This window comes from Cucurbita pepo, chromosome LG17 (genome assembly GCF_002806865.2).
Source record: "Cucurbita pepo subsp. pepo cultivar mu-cu-16 chromosome LG17, ASM280686v2, whole genome shotgun sequence".
Classification (NCBI taxonomy): domain Eukaryota; kingdom Viridiplantae; phylum Streptophyta; class Magnoliopsida; order Cucurbitales; family Cucurbitaceae; genus Cucurbita; species Cucurbita pepo.
Window position 1 is genome coordinate 2,163,973 of NC_036654.1, and position 16,939 is coordinate 2,180,911.

At 37.4% G+C, this 16,939-nt stretch overlaps 3 protein-coding genes across 3 annotated transcripts; 2 read left to right on the plus strand and 1 right to left on the minus strand.

Moving 5' to 3' along the window:
* Positions 1 to 1,734: 1,734 nt before the first annotated feature.
* Positions 1,735 to 3,316, minus strand: LOC111779137 (fasciclin-like arabinogalactan protein 10). The gene has a single exon (XM_023659213.1). The coding sequence runs from the start codon at positions 3,249 to 3,251 to the stop codon at positions 1,977 to 1,979; it is 1,275 nt and encodes a 424-aa protein (XP_023514981.1). The 5' UTR covers positions 3,252 to 3,316; the 3' UTR covers positions 1,735 to 1,976.
* A 2,285-nt stretch (positions 3,317 to 5,601) lies between these two features.
* LOC111778978 (cucumber peeling cupredoxin-like) lies at positions 5,602 to 6,810 on the plus strand. The gene is made up of 2 exons (XM_023658997.1): positions 5,602 to 5,922; positions 6,351 to 6,810. Exons 1-2 carry the CDS (start codon positions 5,721 to 5,723, stop codon positions 6,791 to 6,793), a joined length of 645 nt encoding a protein of 214 aa, XP_023514765.1. The 5' UTR covers positions 5,602 to 5,720; the 3' UTR covers positions 6,794 to 6,810.
* A 3,528-nt stretch (positions 6,811 to 10,338) lies between these two features.
* On the plus strand, positions 10,339 to 15,592 carry LOC111778841 (synaptotagmin-4-like). The gene is made up of 12 exons (XM_023658823.1): positions 10,339 to 10,642; positions 10,728 to 10,861; positions 11,237 to 11,338; positions 11,719 to 11,769; positions 12,064 to 12,184; positions 12,934 to 13,055; positions 13,153 to 13,251; positions 13,375 to 13,455; positions 13,543 to 13,628; positions 13,739 to 13,964; positions 14,048 to 14,212; positions 15,029 to 15,592. Exons 2-12 carry the CDS (start codon positions 10,757 to 10,759, stop codon positions 15,380 to 15,382), a joined length of 1,512 nt encoding a protein of 503 aa, XP_023514591.1. The 5' UTR covers positions 10,339 to 10,642; positions 10,728 to 10,756; the 3' UTR covers positions 15,383 to 15,592.
* The last annotated feature ends 1,347 nt before the right edge of the window (positions 15,593 to 16,939 follow it).

Below are 16,939 nucleotides of genomic sequence, written 5' to 3' on the forward strand. Positions count from 1 at the left end.
ACAATTATCTTTTCTAACTAAATCATATAAAATATATTTCCAATATTTCTAAGCTTTTAAAAGTTTGATTTTTACTCTTCATTTTTATAACAAATTCAAAAAATTCAAACTCTTTAATTTAAACGGTTTAATTTAACTTATAGAAGTTAGATTAGATTAATTTTTTTTTTTCGGTTTAGATGGGATTGTTTCTTTGAAAAATTAAGAATTTGAATTGATTCATGAGTTAACATTTTTTAGTTGGATCAACCCGACCAACATAAAAACAGAGTTATAATTCAACTGAACCCTACCCCAATTTATAGATTGTTACGATGATTGAGAATATCGTAGCTGATGTTACTGACATATCGTGACTCGTAAATCTTTGAAATTTAAAGATTTTAGTTATTAATAATTAAAAAAAATAATTTACCAACCCAATCCAACCCAATCCAAAAATAGATAATTTGGTCGGCGAGATTGTGAGCTCTAATCAAATTGCTCCGGTCACCAACTCATCCAACTCAAAATTTCAAGTTAATCTAAAAGATTTCTCCGACCCAATCCATACCCAATATGAATATTTACATTTTTCAAATATATATATATATATTATTGTGGGTTGGGAGCATGGGTGAATCATCCAAGACAAAAGCACATGGAAACATCAAACCCTCTTTACCTTGGAAACATACCAACGATCATTACTTTAATCTTATGGTTTGGAAATCAACTTGACCATGGTTAAAATACTCTTATGCTTTTCAAACTCATCTTAACCGTGGTTTAAATTATTGGATTTCTCTGCTACTTTCCTTAAACCTTAAAATTAATTATATAATAATAATGATATTTAATTAAAATAATTTAAGTAATAAACCACCAAAAATTAATATGTTGTGTTAATATTATTTTTATTAAACGACAATAAAAAGGAAATCCCCATTTAATTAATTAAAATACAAGTCTTTTCGCCGCAAACGGAGAAGAAAATGCAAAAGTAAATAAATAAATAAATAAGAAAAACGGTCAGTGGAAGGATCCGCACGCGCTTTCGATTAATAACATATTATTTAATTAATTTATTTATTTCTAGAAACCCCCAAGTGGGCCCCACGTCATCTAATGGCGCATTTAGAATTCCAATGAATACAACAATCCCACACCGACAGTTTCATGTTATCTTGTGTGAATTTCACATTTTACCCTCAAAATTTATACATATATTTTAGAGGTCAATTTAATTAATTATTTTTTTTTAGGAAATTAAAATGTTGAACTGAAAAAGAAACGTTTTAATTTATGGTGTAAAAATTAGTCAACGACTCTCTACAGTGGTATGGATATTGTCCACTTTGAATATAAGCCTTCATGATTGTGTTTTGGGCTTCCCCAAAAGGTCTTACCCTATTGGAGAATGTTTAGATTATAAACCCATGACCATTACGAAAAAATTTCATTTGAAACTCGAAAAAATCAAATAGACAATAGAAAATATTTCATAAAAATTAAAAAAGTGTATTTAAATTTGTAAAGTAACAGACACAAATTGGAGATCAAATTTGTAATCAGATACTCACAAATATCAATGGAAGAAATTAAATTAGAAATATTAAGATAAAGTTAACAACAAAGCCAATTAAATTAAGACAAATAATCTCAACTTAATACGAACGGGAGTCATTTGGTTATACGTGCTGTGATTTTAAAAGACGATTTTCGGAAAAACAAATGGTAAAAATGAAAAAGAAATAAAATAACTGAAATATTTTTAAAAAATTAGAAAATTAACAGCTCATTCTCCAAAGGAAACAGCAGCAGCCAGCGGGCCCCACCACTACATACACGCACTGTCACTCACTAACTACAAAGGCGTATTCAGAGAATACTAACAATTTCAAAAATAAAATTATATAAAATAAAAAAAAGTACCAATTAAAAAGAAAAAGTGCAAAAATAAAATAAGAGACTGCAGATAGAGTGGAAATTACGATTTAGGACAAGAAAAGAGAGGAAATCACAGTGGTAGTAATGGCGGCAACGACAATGACTGCAGAAGCTTTCACGTGAACGGCGGAGCTTCCTGGAGTACTGGTCTGCGCCTCGGCAGTTGGTGCATTGGCCGGTGAACCTTCTGGAGTGTCGGCCGGAGGAGCAGGCGGCGAAGCGGCGAGTGGAGACGGAGCTTTCGCGGTAGGGGCTGGACTCGGAGCCAGAGACGGTGTCGGTGTAGGCGAACTCACTGGCTCTGGCGCTGGTGCTGGAGAAGGAGACTTCCCGAACAACTCTGACGGAAGTAACAGACTATCGACGGTGAAAATAGCGAGCGGAGTTGCGTCGAGAACTGTATCAGCGATTCTCGAAGGTCCGACTCCGGTGTGGAGAGTGACGGCGTCTCCGGCCGTAGTCGTCGTAATGTCGAACTTTCCGGCACGGCTAGTAGCCAGAGTGTCGATCGGATCTTTCGTCGTCTTCAAGGCTCCGATCGGAGTGTAATCAGCGACTGCATGGTAAAGAAGAAGCGAAACAACTTCAGCATTAGTGAGTTTACTCAGATCTGGAACTCCATCGGCCTTGAACGCCTCATCGTTCGGCGCAAATATAGTCAATCCTTTCTCAACCGCCGTTTCATAAGTCTTAATCACACCACTAGAAACAAGCATCGACGCGAAGGTTTTACATCCAGCTTTCTCGAGCAAAGCAGTGATGTTAACATCGGAAGCCGACGGAGCCTGAGCCGTCAAAATCCCCGGCGCAATGATTGGCGCACTTATCTCAATAACCGAAATGTTGTACGGAATCTGCTTCACAGACTTAGTGTAACTCGAATCGAGTTTAGATCCAGGAACGGCTGAGCCGAATTTGACCTTGCCGCCCTGGAGATCGGTTATATTGACGAAACCTAGATTTCCAGGCGCGTTACCGGTGGTCTGGTAAAGCGTCGTGGAAAGAGTAGTTCCGTTGGAGATCTTGTGGAGTTTTGCCGGATCGTAGTAGTCCAAGACAATGTGGAGGCTAAGGAAGTTCTTGATGACGGAGAGAGGATGTTTAGCAACGACAGGGGAGAGAGCGCCATTAGAGACAACGAGGACTGTGATGGTTTGACGGCTGTTGATCTCGTCGGCTAGTCTGGTCTGCTGTAAGTAGCTGCTGAAATCGCTGTACTCAGGGAAGTCCTTTAGAATGTCGGTGATGTTATGACCGGAAACAATGGCCGCGCAGGTGGCGACGAGGGCTAGGAAGAGGAGGAGGGATTTGGAGGTAGCCATAGGAGCAGCAGAAACAGAGGATGAAGATGAAGAGAGGGTTTAGAAAGTAGTGGAGAGTTGAGAGGGTAATAAAAGAGAGAAAGAGTGGTTAAGTTAGTTAACTAGGGTTAGGGGTATTTTGGGAAATGTGGGAAAAAGGAGACTGAACGCTTTTGGGCACAGATGAAAATATCAAAAGTGGTTTATGTGCTTGCCGTAAGCCATAGCGATGGCTTCTTGCTTTCTCTTACTTTTACTGAAATTACAATTCTGACCCTAGAATTTCCACTAGCGTAATAATTAATAATTAAAATGCTTTTTGTTTTTTTGTTGCAACGGTCATAATTTTAACGGTAAACTGAGATGAACGTTGTCGATGGGATTTTTCTTCTTCGTATATTTGAAATATTTATAATTTGTTTTGTTTTTATTTCTTTTCAAATATATTATTAAAATTTAATTTATTTTTACCATGAATTTTTTAATTCTTAATCCATTTAATAATTTTTTAAAATTTATGAAGTTCCCGGATAACAAATTGAAAGTTTAAGGTCCTAATCCATATAAATTTTTTTTTTATATAAATATAGTTGATCTGTTAAGTTCAAAAATCTCTCTTTCACGTCGGGAAACGCTTTCGTAAGATCTTTTACTGTAACGTTATTACGAGTGATAACCAAGTTGTTTGACCACTCGTTTTACGAATTCAAGAGTCATTCCCAACCAATTCTTTGACAACCTATATCATTCCTTTTCACCGGGTTCAAGATTAAAACACTATGGTTCAATTAATTCGATTTAGAATCAAACCACTAAAATCTTTCTTTTTCGGGTTTAGAATTAAACCCTTCACTCAAACTCAAGGTGCAGACACACCTCATTACAAAATTTCAACTATGATTAAGGTTATTCGTTTGTTGAAATTGGATCCGGTTGTTCGTGTTCCTTATTAGAATTTTTCACTTTTAATAAAAATAAAATAATATATATTTTTTAAAATTTTATATTCCAAACCATTAAAAAATTCTTTTTAAGAATGGTGGAAGAATAAATAATTAAATAGTTAAATACTTTATAATACTAAAATAAAGTTTCTAAAAAAATTAGTATTATTATTATAACCATTAAAAATATGATTGCATAAATAATCTTATTTTAGATATAACTTTCTCGTTTAAAGTTTGATTTGAGCGGTTCAAAATACATTACAATCGCCTTTGCCATTTAAAAATATTAAAATCATTAATATTTTAAAACAACATTTTAAACTATTTTTTGTTTTTAAAAAAGGGAAAATGATCAAACTATGGTTAAATTATAAACTAAATTCCATCCTATACTTTATTTTATAAATAATAATAATAAGTTAAGTTGAGAATTAACTTAAGGGCAAAATTGGAAATTTGGGAAAGTTTTGAGGGAAGAAGTGGTGGGCCGTTGAGGGCAGTTGGGTGAGTGGGTTGCTTGTGGCTGCACAACCAACCACCCATTTCTTTAGCCAATTAGAGCGGGGTATGCTGTTCATTACTAAATGAACTAAGGTAAGAAAATTTTACTTCTATGATTTTACCCGCATCAGTAAAATGTTGTTGTAAAATTTTACGAACTTCGAATGAGATGGCAATTACTCGTTAGTGAATGGATTAATTGTACCACCGTAATCACTGGTTAGATGACTTACATTTTGGTTCTTGATAATAGACTAAATGATTAGGGTTTGATTTTTTTACCATGTTTTCGGGTTCGATTAGAGTCATGGGTCAAACCATCCTATTTCAAGCTAGGTCACAGGCTAGATGATTCGATTTTCAATGATTTTCGGTCCCCAGTTGGTGATCTTATTGTGATTATCAAATATATTCTCAATGCAATAAACTGTTTTTATTCTTTCAGTGATCGAAATAACTTCTTTACCCTGAGACCTTTCGTTACAAGGTCCGAGACAATATCAAAATTCTTTGCTCCAATATCCTCCCTCGTTACATTGCTTCCGTTCGGCAGTTGAATAACTCTTTACACTATCAACATTTGAACCCGTGCTTCCTTATAGAAGCAAAAATCTCGTGAAAAATTTGAACATTTTCAAAATTGATTACAATTCTTCATAGTTCTTGCCAATCATCCCGACACTTCCACAACCAAGGATACGCCACCAAATTTTTTAACAAGCTCTTCTCCTTACATCAAGAACTATCGGTAATTCACGATACATTTTTCAAATAAAAACCAACAATGATTATCTGGTAATCCGTGATTTTATTAGTTATTTAAAAAAATTTATAAACGGGAATTTTAGGAGCATATAAGAATTATTAAATATAAAAATGTAAAAATAATTTATAATTAAAAAAATAAAACAGAGTTTAGAGTTGACTAAAGGAAAATGAGATTCAAACCAATTTGTTTTCCAGTCAAATAAAAAGCACCCCAAGTCGGAGAACTTTCTCATCACAGCTATACCATTTCTCGCCTTCTGACAGTCCGAAATCAATGGCGACGGAGACGGCAGTGTTCGCGGCGGTCGTCGCTTTTCTGATCTCGGCGGTGGTGTCTCAAACTCCTCCTATGGCTTATACTAATCACACGGTCGGCGGCCCTGCAGGTTGGTTCTTCAACGCCACCAAGAACATTTCCGCTACTAATTACTCCTCCTGGGCCGCGTCTCAGACTTTCAATCTCGGAGACTTCCTCAGTAAGCTCAATGTCTTCTCCTCCTTTCGATTCTGCTCGTTATTGATTGTTTATTTCTCTCTGAAACCTCCGCTTCGTTGTTGTTTGTTTCTTGAGAAATTGCAGAGAGAAGTTAGGATTTATAGATAGCTATCAGAAGAAATTTGCGCAAGTGTTGAGTTATGATCGGCATCTCGATTCATAAATTTCTTAGGAATCGAACATTGTTATTTCACGATCTAGGAAATTGACAATGAGTTTTTGGTTGATTTGATCATCTAGCCAATGGAATTTCTGCTAACTTCTTTTTATTGTTTGAGATTTGCGCTCGAAATCTAGGTTTCTATTGTGCAATCTGAAATCGAAAATCTGATTACAGTTGTTGTTCTATCTCATCAATCAATTAACTCACAGAAGTTCATCGCCATTTTTTTAATTTGTTAATTTCAGTTTTCAGAACGAATACAAATCAGACCGTGATCCAGACCTCCAACTTGACGACATTCAAGAGCTGCTCCATCGACGAAGCCTCGGACAACGACACGTTCCAATACAACGGCGGTGATTCCGACTTCAACAAGCCATTGATCATTCCCGTGGCGCTGATCATCAGCGGCTCGAACTACTTCTTCTCCGACGGGGATGATGGAGTTCAGTGCCAACGAGGTATGGCCTTCGAGATCCAGGTCAATACCGGTCTTGGCTTGCCGCCAAGCCTGAATCAGCCGCCTCCGCCTCCGTACGCGACGCCGCCGGATTCCGATTCGGCTCAAACGCCTCCGTTAATGATTCCTGAGACGAAGGATAACAGCGGATTCAAAACCGCCGCTAACTTGCGCCGATATTTCTTCTTCATCGCGGTGGTGCCGCCGCTACTGCTGCTGCTGCTCTGAGACTAACGAGGTCAGATTTAGAGATCACGCGTTTCCTTTTTTGTCCTTTATGTGGTAGTTTTGTAATTTTATTGCCGTGATTGATTTTTGAAGCATCAGAGGCCTTTGATATATTAAAGAGATTGAATTTATTTTAATAAATGAAGAACTCCTCTAATCTTCCATAGCTACACTTTGCCTATTATTATTTTTTTGCTATAAGAACCAATAGATTATCATGGGTTTGACTTAGTAGCCATTAGGATTTACATTTTTAAGACTATTTCGCCAACCAAATATTGTAAGATCGAAAAGTAATGGTTTGTTTAGGTTTATGATGATTTTGTGATAAAAAAGAATCCTCCCATTCACTTATAATTAGGATTGACAATGTTAGTCAGGCTTCAATTCGGAAAAAAATCTATTGTGCTTGAATATTGCACTTCGTTTTTTTAGTTCAACAATTGCAGGATATAGATTGAGTTGTTGACAATTGAGATGGTAATGAGTAGTTTATCTATCGAGTTATGTTCGAACTAATATTTTAGTCGAGAAAAAAGGAAAGGCAAGAACTAATAGTCTTGGCCAAGAAGTTTGATCTGACTTTTGAAAGAGAAAAGCTTATACTATCGACCATTTTGTTTACCTACTTGAACTATGGATATGGATCTATAGTTACACCATACCATTCCATATAGGATAGATCAAGTAGGAAATGGGACCAAAAAAGTACTCTCAAGGATAATTTGAAAGGTATCAAATAGCCCCACATCATTAAAGAACCTGACACATTGCTTAGAAGTGTCATATAGAAAGGAACACAAAATGAGAATAGCTGCCTCTTAGTTCTAGTTAGCTAGGGTTGTTTTTCTAGGTATTTTAAGGAAATTCTGTGCTAACAACGCCGTAACGAAGCTTATACTGATAGAGCTCTTTCGGTAAATAATGATTGACTCTTAAAAAAGAGATATAGTAAGTTCAATGATCATGTCTTAAAATGTAATCGAAGTATACGGAAATCCACTTGAACATAGCCTCCCCTTCAGACGATATGTGAAGAAGTTCTTGAGAGCTTGAGATCTCAGGTCCCATAGCCTCCCTTCTGATATTTGGTTGCTTAAATTGTTTCTGCTCCATCATGAAATAAACAAAAATGTGTGTGATTGTGATTATCATTCATGCTGCCAAATCTGCATTTACCTTGAGTTCCAACAGGCTAACTTGTACGCATAGATCATACAGTGTCGTATTGTAAAACAAGAGAAGATCTAAAACATTAGAAGCAAAGTCAGCCATGGATTTATGAGTATTCTGCCTATTTCTAGGAAGTTTTACAGTAACTCTTAACTCAAAAGAGCAAAACAAGGCCGGGGACTTCTGCATAGAAAGAATGTGATTGTGATTGGTAAGGACCATCTCATCCAAATGAGAGTGATCATGAGAATATGATGATTAAGAAAGGCTTTGTAATAGTCCGAGATCACCGCTAGTAAATATTGTCTTCTTTGGATTCTCCCGTTAGGGCTTCCTCTTAAGGTTCTTAAAACGCGTATGCTAACGAAATGTTTTCACACTTTTATAAAAAATGATTTATTTTCTTCTCAAATTGACGTGGGGTCTCACAGGCTTTACAAGAAATGAAAGTTATTACTTATACCAACAAGTGCATCTTCCTTTTTTAGTGACTCAATCATAGGAACTCCATGATCAAGTATGTTTTGCTTGGACCAATTCTACTTTGGGTGACTTTCTAGAAATTTTCCTACCATGCATGTGAGTGAAGACAAAATATGTTAGAAAGACTTGTATTGGGTCTATAAGGATTATCTTCACTCTAAAAAGCGAAGAGTAAGTAACGTAATCATGTGGCAGGAAAATGTCATGATCATCAGATGTCGAATCTGGATTCTAAATCCTGATCCAAATTTTGGGTTAGGATCGTTACAATAATCCGCCGTTATGACTTTTGAAAAGTGAACTCTAGTTTTCATGAGATCACATGAAAGCAAAACTCGAAGTGACTTTTGGGTTAGGATCGTTACAACTTAGATTGCCCAACCCAAACTATAAAGGTTGGGTTGGGTTAGAATTTTTTGGAAAATAAAAATTTTGAGTCGGTTTACGGGTTGATATTTCTTTTGTTGGGTCAACTTGACAACCCAATCCGAAATAGAGGTTGGGTTGGTGACCGAACTCTATTTAGGTTGCTCAAGTCACCAACCTAACTAACTTGAAATCTTGGGTCGATCCAAAAGTCTTTTTTTCAACTCAACCCAACCCAACCCGTGTACGCCCCTATTTTGTTAAGTCTATCTCAATATCTAGTTTTAAGTTATTTAGGTTATTTCAATTACACATATAAAGATAAGACACAACTTCACGATACCATTAGCAATTAACGATTAAGATGCAACCCCAAAATAAGATTAATAATTAACAATTAGGATGCTATATGGTTAACCATTAACAATTATGGTGCATGAAAAGAATGAAAATTTCACTTACACAACGTAAACATTGAATCTTAGTTCGATTTTATTAAGAATCTTAGTCAATTTTTCACAAATAATTCATAATTACAACTTGGTTAAAAATCTATTTTACCCTTATAATTATATCATTCCCTCTAAGTTCTATTAATTCTGTGACTAACAATTTATTTATAATCCAACCAATTTCAGTATTAAACTTAACTTAATATGCTACTCTGGGTGATCAAGCTAGATTAATAATACCAAACACAATCAATAAAACCAAACGATGCTAAGGTATCGAACAAAGTTGTTTATATATTATAGATATTTTCTCAATTCTTTACGGTACCCACATTTTTCTTTGTCTTGAACCCCATACCCCTATAATAACGGTGATTTCCCTCGTCTAATAATGGGAAGCGGACTAGTCTCCGAAAATGTCCATTCCTCGATTGGAATTGAGAATTTTTTTTGTCCCTATTGTTTGGTTATTAGATATTTATCTTGATTGTAGTTCCGTTTCTTGCTCGAAAAATGAAGATAAGTTTGTTGGAAATCGCTGATTGGATTGGTCCAACTAAGAGAGGCACGAGAGTCTTTGGGCATTGTTTGGGTCGAGACTACCCTTATTTCTTTTTGAGGTGGGCTTCCTATCCCTATTCGTAAGAATTAAAGAATACAAACTTAAAACTTTGTAACTCTAACGAGAAACATGAGAAAGTAGCAAGAAAAGTATCACCTTTTGGCTACAAAGGGTGAGAACTTAAAAGTTTTATAAAATCATGATTAAATCTTTCATAGTATTATGATTCAAAAAAGGAAAGATCAAATTTCCCCTACCATTTAAGGCATTGATTTAGAAACAAGATGGAAAAGAATTATTGAGAGAGAGGGAAGAAGAAGGGAAGATCTAAGATTTTTTTTTGCCTACTTTTTGTTTGTTTTTGCGAAATTGGATTGAAAGATGAACACGGGAATTTGAATTGAATTTGAATTAAATTTGACTTAAATGCCTAAAAAGTAGAATGTGAGACCTAAGGGTGAAGATTTTGGTGGCTGTCCTACCATTTTCCTCTGTTCATCAAATCCCATGGCTACGGAAGTCCACTCTCTCTTAAACAGCATCGACCCATTTGAAGAAACAAATCAACCGTTTCAGAAAACCCATCAAAACAAAGAACCTTTACGTTTCTAGAGAGAGAGAGAGAGAGAGAGAGAGAGGGGTGGGCTAAGGATTTAATTATTATCCCTTTTGAAACCGGTGCGAGAGTGACCCAGTTCCTTTCGCTCACGAATCTGCTTCTCTTTGTCTTCACTCAATCGCTCGAAGCTCAGTGACCCATCTCCCATTTCTGCTTCTTCTTCTTCTTCTTCTTCTTCCCTTTCCTATTTTCTGGTACTTTTTTGTTGTTGGGGTTTCGTTTTCTTCTTCAATTTGTGTGGTTCTGCTCTTCGATCTGATTGTTTGTCTCCCTTTGTAGTTGGAGTTGGGTTTAGGAACTCCGCGAAAATGGGGTTGCTGTCTGGGATCTTTATGGGGGTTATCTTTGGGGTTTCATTGATGGCTGGGTGGCAGCATATGATGAGGCGCAGAAGCACCAAAAGAATTGCCAAGGTAACTCGTTTCTTCTATGTATTTTAGGATGTTTTTGGTGTCTCTTCAGCTTATCATGCTCAAATTTGTGTCAATTTTGGTTTATTAAATGAATTTGTAGCTTCTTCGACGAGTTTCTTGTGATATATACTGATATTGGGCCTGGAACTGTCGCCTTTTATAGACTTGACTTGATTGAATCATGGCTTCATGTCCAAATTTTGCAGTGAAAATGATTATTTGGGGCTTTTGGGAGCCTCTAATTTTCAATAGGTGTTTTTTTTAGAAAACTATATGAATTATCTGGTCAGTGAAAGATAATGCATTTTGATTGACAAAGAAATGTTTTGTATAAGTTAATTCGTTTTCTGAGAATGTGTTAATTTCATTGCACAGGCTGCTGATATGAAAATTCTCGGTTCTCTCAGTCGAGACGATTTAAAGAAATTATGTGGAGATAATTTTCCCGAATGGATCTCCTTTCCAGTTTATGAGCAGGTTCCTTTTCCTTTTATGTTTCTCCTTTCATTATTTGTTGATCATTATTGTTGTATTGTTCTATAATTTAGAATGATGGTGCACGTGATGGAAGAACGATAAGTTACTTTTTGTTTGTTTTAACACTAATGGTAACTCTGGGAATATCAGAGATGTTGCTACTCGATGAAACTTGTTTTGTTAATGACTCCATGTTTCCTCAAGAAGATATTTTGATAATTGTACAGTGTTAACTTTGGGTAGATCGTTTAGTTGAAAAAGAACACGTGTTTTTGGTTGTTGTTGTTGTTTATTTATCTTTGAGCAATATACTTAGAACTCATAGTGACTTATCGATACAAAATTTTGTACTTCGATTATGTTTTTGTTTATCATTTTAGGTGAAATGGCTTAACAAGCTACTCAGCAAGATGTGGCCGTTCGTTGCCGATGTAAGTTTCTTTGCCATGTTAAACTTTCTTTACACATTCTCCTTGTAAAATCTCTTCTTAAATCATGGTATTAGCAACTTGTGTGGCTTGTATTATACCGTTTACGAGTTTATCACTCAACTTTCTTTTAGGAATTCCACGAAAATAATGAAGGTATATCTTGCAACATTACTAGTTGTTTTAGTACTCGAGAATTTGCTAGTACGTTTAAATGCTTTTAACTGTTCGATCATAATGCATTTTGATGACTCCTTGTGCTCTTTGAGTTTCCTGAATTCGTCCGCCGACTTGCAGGCAGCAGAGTTGGTTATAAGGGAATCTGTCGAACCTCTGTTGGAAGAGTACCGACCTCCAGGAATTACGTCGTTAAAGTTCAGCAAATTATCTCTTGGCTCAGTGGCACCTAAAATTGAAGGTATGGTTCAAATTCTGTCCTTGAAAGAACCAGTCTTTTATGTCGACGTGTCTAAAAAAAAATATGAACATAGTTCAACTAACTGTCGTTAATATGATTTGTGTTGTGTGAGTCGGCAAGCGTGATGCTTCCATTTGGGAACTGCTTTGAATAATGGAAGTTTGTTTTTTCATAAAAAAAAGAAATTAATTGAATTTACATACATTTATGTTGCTATGACTACAGCTCCTATTCTTCCAACTACCCTTGTTGGCTCTCTCTCTCTCACACACACACACACACACACGGTGAGATCCCATATCGGTTGAAGAGGGGAATGAAACATTCCTTGCAAGGGTGTGGAAACCTCTCACTAGCAGATGCGTTTTAAAATCGTGAGGCTGACAGTGATACATAACGGGCTAAAACGGACAATATCCACTAGTGGTGAGTTTGGGCGGTTACAAATGGTTTTAGAGCCAGACACCGAGCAGTGTGCCAGCGAGCGTTGGCCCTCAAGGAGGGTGGATTGAGAGATCCTACATCGGTTGGAGAGGGGAAGGAAACATTCCTTATAAGGGTGTGGAAACCTCTTCTTATCAAACGTGTTTAAAACTGTGAGGTTAATGGCGATATGTAACGGGCTAAAGCCGACAATATTTGCTAGTGGTGGGTTTGGGAGGTTACACACATGGGCTGCCTATCTCCGTTTGTGAATTCTATGAAGCAATATTCTCATATTGGGTATTAGAATTTTCTTATACTTGCAGGTATACGTGTTCAGAGTCTAAAACAAGGACAAATCACAATGGATATCGACCTTCGATGGGGTGGAGATCCAAGCATCATTTTAGCTGTTGAAGCTGCACTTGTTGCTTCAATACCCATTCAGGTAAGTGCCTGATACATGTTTAATGTTACCATGCTGCCCATAAGTTGGATCTAGTAGCCATTTATTTGACAAGTATCACATCTTTTTTCTGCTACAGCTGAAGGATCTTCAAGTTTTTACAGTCGTTCGGGTTATTTTTCAACTTGCTGAAGAAATACCCTGTATTTCTGCTGTTGTTGTGGCCCTACTTGCTGAGGTACCTTTTATTGTAGCATTTCCAGTTGTTGGATATTAATTAACATAGTAAATGAGAGTATGGCTTAAGTGATTGAACATTAAAGAATGGTATTTTTTTTTTTATTTCTATGTTTTCAATCAGCCGGAGCCAAAAATTTTATATACTCTGAAGGCTGTTGGTGGAAGCCTAACTGCTGTTCCTGGACTTTCAGATATGATTGATGTAAGTTTCTTACCATAACAGTTCTTAAAGTTTAAAAGTTTTTACTTTTTAGCTTGAGTTACAGTGTTCTACATTGATTATCTGCAGGATACTGTGAATACAATTGTTAATGATATGCTCAAATGGCCCCATAGGATTGTTGTTCCAATCGGTGGCATACCTGTCGATTTAAGGTTACATAATTTTACCTATTTTGCTTCGTGGGTCGAGTAACATTTGGATGTTTTGATCGGTTTCTGCTGGCGTTCCTGAGCATTTGTTTTCTGTTTTAATGAATTTGCAGCGAGTTAGAGCTTAAACCACAAGGAAAGCTTACTTTGACTGTGGTGAAAGCTAACAGCTTGAAGAACATGGAAATGATAGGGAAATCAGATCCTTATGTTGTTGTGCATATTCGGCCGCTGTTTAAATTCAAAACAAAAACTATCGAAAACAACCTCAACCCGGTTTGGGACGAGAAATTTGAGCTGATTGTAGAGGACAAGGAGACACAAGCAGTCATCATTGAGGTTCTGGAGCTTTCCATCTCTCCTGTAGACGTCGATTCGAACTGGTTTTGGTAATTTATGATGTTTGTTTAATCTTTGAATAGGTTTTTGATAAGGACATTGGTCAAGATAAGCAACTGGGGATAGCGAAATTACCTCTGATTGATCTTCAAGCAGAGGCCAGTAAGGAGGTTGTGTTGCCATTGCTTGCATCGCTTAACACGTTGAAAGTGAAAGACAAGAAAGATCGAGGAACTGTTACGATCAAGGTAGAGTTCGGTACTTCGATGGAAATATGTTTGGTTAACTATTTCTTCTTCTTGTACTTTATTTTGTTCTACAAGGGGTCTATCATTTAGAACTACTAAAATAGTCCTTAATCTTTTGAACCACTAGAATAGTTCTTGAAATTATTAGATCCCACATTGGTTGGAGAGGAGAATGAAACATTGTTTACAAGGGTGTAGAAACTTCCCCCTAGCAGACGCGTTTTAAAAACCTTCAGGGAAAGCTCAAAGATGACAATATTTGCTAGCGATGGGCTTGGACTGTTACAAATGGTATAAGAGTCGGACATCGGGTGGTGTGCCACCGAGGACGTTGAGCCTTGAAGGGCGTGGATTGTGAGATCCCACATCGATTGGAGAGGGGAACGAGTGTCAGTGAGGACGCTGGGCCCCGAAGGGGGTTGGATTGTGAGATCCCACATCGAGTGGAGAGGAGATTGAGTGCTAGCGAGGACGCTGGGCTCTGAAGGGGGTGGATTGTGAGATTTCACATTGATTGGAGAGGAGATTGAGTGCTGGCGAGGACGCTGGGCCTCGAAAGGGGGTGGATTATGAGATATCACATCGATTGAAGAGGGGAACGAAACATTCTTTATAAGGGTGTAGAAACCTCTCCCTAGCATACGTGTTTTAAAAACCTTGAGGGGAAACCCGAAAAGGAAAAGCCCAAAGAAGACAATATTTGTTAGCGGTCGGCTTGGGCTTGGGCTGTCACGAGCTCTTTGATTAAAGTTTTTAAAACAACTCGACTGATTAAGCTGCCAAGCTACTTATTTTTAATTCGGGTTGTGTGCACAGGTTCATTACCATGAGTTTAACAAGGAGGAGCAGTTGATAGCTCTGGAAGAAGAGAAGAGGATCCTTGAAGAGAGAAAGAGGCTGAAGGAGGAGGGAGTTTTAGGTAGCACAATGGATGCACTGGACGGAGCAGCATCTTTTGTTGGGTCTGGTGTGGGCATGGTGGGCACTGGCATTGGCACTGGCGTTGGCATGGTTGGAACCGGCCTTGGTGCTGTTGGCAGTGGCCTCTCAAAGGCTGGAAGGTTCATGGGGCGGACCCTCACCGGCCAATCTAGTCACGCCAGAAAGAGCAGTTCTTCTTCAACCCCAGTAAACAGTGTCCAGGAAAACGATGGAGCGAAGCCATTGTAGTTACATTCGTCGGTGTGCAGCGTGACAGGTAGGAATTGTGTAATATCAACTGGGTTTGTATCGTTTAAGATTCTTGTGTGTATCGTTCTTCGACCCGTAGTGTTCATGTTTTATTTATTTATTTGAACTGGATATATGAACTGGAAATGTCTGCATAAACACTGTAAAGTTCTTCCCTAGAATGTGAATTTGTTGAGATACTGGTGAAGACATTGATGTGCAAAATAGATTTGATAGGCTCTTTAAAAGACAACACCTTAAATAAGAGGTGACGGTCCCCCATTCTATAGCATTCTTTCTCCCTCGACCTAAGGCAATAGGTTCAATCGACTCTTCGTAGAGCCTAGAGATGTTTGTTACCCCGTCCTAAACTGGGTGGAGAATCCTCTTTTAAACAATGAAAGGAGAAGGGAGCAATGAGAGATTTTTTCGTTCACCCTCGACCCCACCACAACCCTCTGTCCCGCTCACTTTATGTATATATATAGTGTAAAAGATTATGTTGTAATATTGAAATTTGACATTATAGAATTATCGTTGAAAATTATATTATATGTTTGCTTACAAAATATTATTGGATTTATTATAATGTTTTATCTTCCTTTAATAGAAATTATATTGAAAAATGAAAATTCCCGATTTATTATAATGTTTTATCTTCCTTTAATAGAAATTATATTGAAAAATGAAAATTGGGAATGGATATTGAAATAAGAGGCTGGGAGGTAGGCATGGTGACATTGCGCCCTAGCCCATGTGTTGGAGGTTGGAATATACACCTGCTATCTAGAACGTATGTAGTAAATGGTTTAGCATGGACGCGAGAGAGTCCCATGCTCGAGTGAATCCGAATGGATGGATGTTTGGAATGTCTCGATGAGATGATCGACATATGAGTAAGTTCCCAATAGATGTGCCTAGCAAGCCAAGATGTCCGCTGCGTCTCAAGACATGGGACAACATCACGATGCATGGGTCGTGTTGTCGGGAATCGAGATGACAGTAAGATGCAACGTTGCTATGTTGCAACGATTGAACATGCATGCACAAACAGCGTATGTGGCCGAACAAGCTTAGATTTCGCACAAGCGATGTTAGGTTGGCGAAGGCAAACCTTGCCGACTGTCCGATGAAGCCACAAAACTGGGCGCAAAATGAATATGGGGATTGAGTTCCCCTCAAGACTTATCGTGAGTATGTCAATATCTCAACGATGTACAGTTGAAGATCTACGACCATGACAGTTGGAGAAGGCTTTCCCACTGTTGCTCCGCCCAATGGACATCTCTAATAGAGCCTCATCATAGACTCAACTCATTAGAACGACGTATCTATCAGTGAGTTTAACGAAGTGTCTAACCCATTAAAAAACACTCATAATCTAGGACAAAACTTTTCGTTAGCCACCTAACATGATCCACCCGAAAATCACTTGTCGTAACCACACAAAGTTCGTGACTAAACCACACATTATTAAACCTAAACAACAAATAAGTAATTGACAAGTAACATCAAGCTTTTTTCCTTAGCTTCGTCTATAAATAAATGCCTTATATG

Excerpts from the sequence above, each read along its gene's own strand:
- LOC111778978 (XM_023658997.1), top strand. The coding sequence starts at position 5,721 with ATGGCGACGGAGACGGCAGTGTTCGCGGCGGTCGTCGCTTTTCTGATC. Across the intron at positions 5,923-6,350 it reads CAATCTCGGAGACTTCCTCA|TTTTCAGAACGAATACAAAT; the intron begins GTAAGCTCAATG and ends TGTTAATTTCAG.
- LOC111778841 (XM_023658823.1), top strand. The coding sequence starts at position 10,757 with ATGGGGTTGCTGTCTGGGATCTTTATGGGGGTTATCTTTGGGGTTTCA. Across the intron at positions 11,770-12,063 it reads TGTGGCCGTTCGTTGCCGAT|GCAGCAGAGTTGGTTATAAG; the intron begins GTAAGTTTCTTT and ends GCCGACTTGCAG. Across the intron at positions 14,213-15,028 it reads GAGGAACTGTTACGATCAAG|GTTCATTACCATGAGTTTAA; the intron begins GTAGAGTTCGGT and ends TTGTGTGCACAG.
- LOC111779137 (XM_023659213.1), bottom strand. The coding sequence starts at position 3,251 with ATGGCTACCTCCAAATCCCTCCTCCTCTTCCTAGCCCTCGTCGCCACC.